Raw genomic sequence first — 3785 nt, 5'->3', positions numbered from 1 at the left:
TATATATATATATATGATTCAGTTCTAAAATCTTAGTTGTAACAGTAATATATAAATATTTGAGAAAATATATCATGGAAATTTGATACATATAGCATTTGTAATGTGTTTTACATTTAATATGTAAATAATATTTTAACATGTATGTGTGTGTATGTATAATGTAATAGTAATATATAATTATTTCATAAGTGTTTAAGTAAATATATCAGAAATGTGATAAATATAGCACACTGTTGTTAGCATTTGTAATAAAAACAACATATCTATGTGGTATGTATTATATTTAATATGCAAATAATGTTATATAATATATATATATATATATATATATATATTAGTGTGTGTGTGTGTGTGTGTGTGTGTGTTATATTGTATTATATTATAATTATGTTTATCATTTTAATATTCAGATTTTGCTTCTTGTATTCCCACCAACAGGGATGTCTTCTCCGGCATGGACACTCCAGGGTCCAAACGCAAGCTGTACAGTGCTGTGCCAGGAAGACACTATGTGGTGGTCAAGTCTTACCAACCGCAGGGCGAGGGAGAAATCGCTTTGTATAAGAACGACAGGGTCAAAGGTACATGTATCTCTAAAAAAACTTTACGATTTCAGTTTAACTTTACTCAATTAAACCATATGTTATTGATAGTAATTACGGACATTTTTAAGAGTGTGTGCACCAAATGCAGGGAAAAGCTGGTTTGTAGCAGGCAGTGCAGTTTCTCCTGCCATATGGAGAGCAAGAATTCACAGATTCTGCCCTTCGGCACCAGGCGATGCCTGGCCAGAGCTAGCAACACTTCACAAACAGAAAGAGATGAGAGGTTTCAGTGGATAAGAGTGAAGACTTCATTGGATAAAATCAGCATAGGCCTGAGAAATTATATTGGCATGTGTAAATTTATACACATAGTGAAGTGGTCAGAATGCCTGTTGGAGAATGAGCGAAATGATCTTAAAAGAGCTGCATGTGTAACAGGAATTTTTCCTAGTGTCATATATAGGACTGCACATGTAGTATGTAAATAATGAGAAGAGTGTTTTATATATATATATATATATATTTGCTGACTTTCTCATATGTAGTTCTCAGTATTGGAGAAGGAGGATTCTGGGAAGGCAGTGCCCGAGGGAATGTAGGCTGGTTCCCAGCAGAATGCGTGGAAGAGATCCCAAGCAAACCCAACGAGGACAGGCCCTGTGAGTGTCTACACACAAACACACACTTTGAATTTGATCTCATTCACTGCCAATTTAAAGGCATAGTGCACCAAAAATGATACTTCTGTCATTATTTACTCACCCACACCAGTGTTATTTTACTATCATTGTATGTAGTATATTATGTAGGGATTTAACAATTCACTCAACTCAGGAGGCGATACGATTCACGATACTGATTTCACAATACGTTTTTTTTTTAACAAAATGAGATTTAAGACAAATTATAAATGAAAAGGTGTACTTTTTTATTGCTTGGACAAAATGCTGCACATCTCTTTGTGAAATTGAAATATGTCAAATAACAAAACTAAATTTTTAAACAAACCCTGAATCAAATAAAGAAATAAGACAAAAAAAATATCTTCATATAAAGAAACTAAGGCTTTGCCTGTACTCTTTCCATTCAAAATTAGAGGCAACCACTGTATTTTAATCACGATCTAAACAAAGATGCTGTATACATGCAGCATGAGCAGTTTTTAATCTATATATAATTGTATTAGATTGTATAAATTATAAAAGCAAAAACAGAATGGTCTGACTTTAGTTTTGTGAAACTGTACTACATAAAACATCTGCACGAATCAAATACAGCAGACGCACTGAATGAGACCGCAAATTCACTCTCTGACAGCAGGTGGCACTTATGGAACAGCAGTAATGCTGTTTTTTTTCTGACATGTTGGTGTTATGTTTCACTTGGATGTTTTAAACTGCACTGAGTCAATACAGCTGGATGAAATAAAAACTGTGTCCGTCTTCATTTCAAGCTGTAAAGCAACAAAATGTGATAATTTTAAAGGGGTGTGATTCTTTTCTATACCCACTGTAAATAAATAAAAATGTCCTGCTTGCACTTGCCCATTTAATGGCAGAGAATCGTGTCTTTCACTTTTTTTTAATGTGTCGTAAAATAATCCTATGCAACTCGTGCCGAAGTAGATTCCAAGGGTTCTGAAGGGTATACTGTGGGGTTTGGTGAGAAACAAACCGAAATGGCAAGTTATTAGCCTATATTCATAAAAATCTTGTGTTGCAGTCCAGTGTGTGAGTGCGCAGGTGAATTCACAGAAGAAAGCCCTGTCTAGGCTCTGCTCCAGTACGGGTTGTGTCGAGCTATTCATTAATCTGGTTGATTTGATGAGAAAAAAAGGAAATGTAGTTGCAATAAACATGTTGAGAATCCGTACAACTGCAGCTATTATTCTGCCGCGCGAAACTGTGGAAGAACTGATGACGGCACGGTTTGATGTTCAGCTGACCAATCAGCAGAAAGGGGCGCTTAATTCCTGCCCATGTGTAGAAATCGAATATTCAAGCTGTTTATTCATTTTTCCACCCCTGAACGAAAAAACGAAAAATCAAGCTGAATTCTTGTTTTTCCTTTTTATTTATTTATTTTTTTTAACAAGAACAACAACAAAAAAAAAACAATGAAATAGGAGCCATTTTCTAATTTTTCTTCTTTCAATATTAAATAAAAAAATGACTGAACTAATGATACACAGATTTACACGGACCCTTATTTTAGTTTTAGTTGTAGTCATTTAACTCATTTCAGTTAATTGCAATTGCAATGATGTTGAAGTGTTTGAAATTTAAGTTTTAATTTTTTTCTCAAATTTTTTGTCATTCAAATACACAAAATAATTTGTAATAGATTTAATTTTCATTAACAGTAACAAGACTGTTCCAAACCCATGTGACTATCTTTCTTCAAATGAAGATGTTTGACAGAATGTTCATGCTGCTCTATTTAGACATACCACTTCTGTGCTACATTCCAAAGCTGAAGCTGTACAATAGTTTTGCATGCAAAAGAAATGTGACAAGTAATGTTAATGTTGATGTCAATCTTTGCATGAAGTGTCTTCGACAGCATATTTGAATAGACTTGAATGAGATTTCAGAGCTGCAGTGAAGGGGAAAATCAATGAATAATTTCAATTTAGTTTTTTTTTTTTTTAATTCTTATGTCTTTGAATGGCTGTCATATGGCTTCAGAAAACTTGCAATATATCACTTGAATCATATGGACTACTTTATGGTACGTCTTATAATGCTCTTTGTGATTTTCAGAGCCTGACAGCCATTGGTTACCATTTACTTTTGTTGTATGAAAATGAGCAGCACGAACATTCTATTAAATGTCTTCTTTTGTGTTCCACTGAAGAAAAAAAGTCATACAAATTTAGAACAACATGAGGGTGAGTAAATGATGACAGAATATTTATTTTCGGTGAACTATCGCAAATAAAGTGTACACTTCAAATTACACAATTGTTCAACATATTACAAGGTGAGGGGAAGAAACACTTTTCCCAATCCTCTTATTATGTCTTTTCTCACTCTATTCTTTTCCAGTGCTCTGATAACCCGCAGAATATGTGAGGAGCCTTGCAGCGATAACAGGCTGTTAATTCAGTTAGTGTTCATATGCAACTAGGCCACAAAGCACACACGTCCACCTCTCAGATCAAATGCTCGCGTTCATCCGTCAAACATGGGCGTGAATGATCACCTGAGAATTTGATTTGTGCATTATATCCAAATT

The 3785-nt window shown here is 34.2% G+C and overlaps 1 protein-coding gene across 1 annotated transcript in view; it reads left to right on the top strand.

Annotated features, from left to right (window-relative positions):
- Nucleotides 1–3785, top strand: part of LOC107674946 (SH3 and multiple ankyrin repeat domains protein 2-like) — a 99316-nt gene that overhangs the window by 53208 nt on the left and 42323 nt on the right. Inside the window, exons 13-14 of the mRNA XM_016469107.1 lie at nt 442–584; nt 1094–1207. Of these exons, the coding sequence (XP_016324593.1) occupies nt 442–584; nt 1094–1207 (257 nt within the window). The remainder of the gene's footprint in view (nt 1–441; nt 585–1093; nt 1208–3785) is intronic.

Source organism: Sinocyclocheilus anshuiensis, unplaced genomic scaffold (assembly GCF_001515605.1).
Source record: "Sinocyclocheilus anshuiensis isolate Anshui unplaced genomic scaffold, SAMN03320099.WGS_v1.1 scaffold1065, whole genome shotgun sequence".
Taxonomy (NCBI): domain Eukaryota; kingdom Metazoa; phylum Chordata; class Actinopteri; order Cypriniformes; family Cyprinidae; genus Sinocyclocheilus; species Sinocyclocheilus anshuiensis.
Note: the sequence above shows the minus strand (reverse complement) of the source record. Positions and strands in the feature narration are given on the sequence as shown.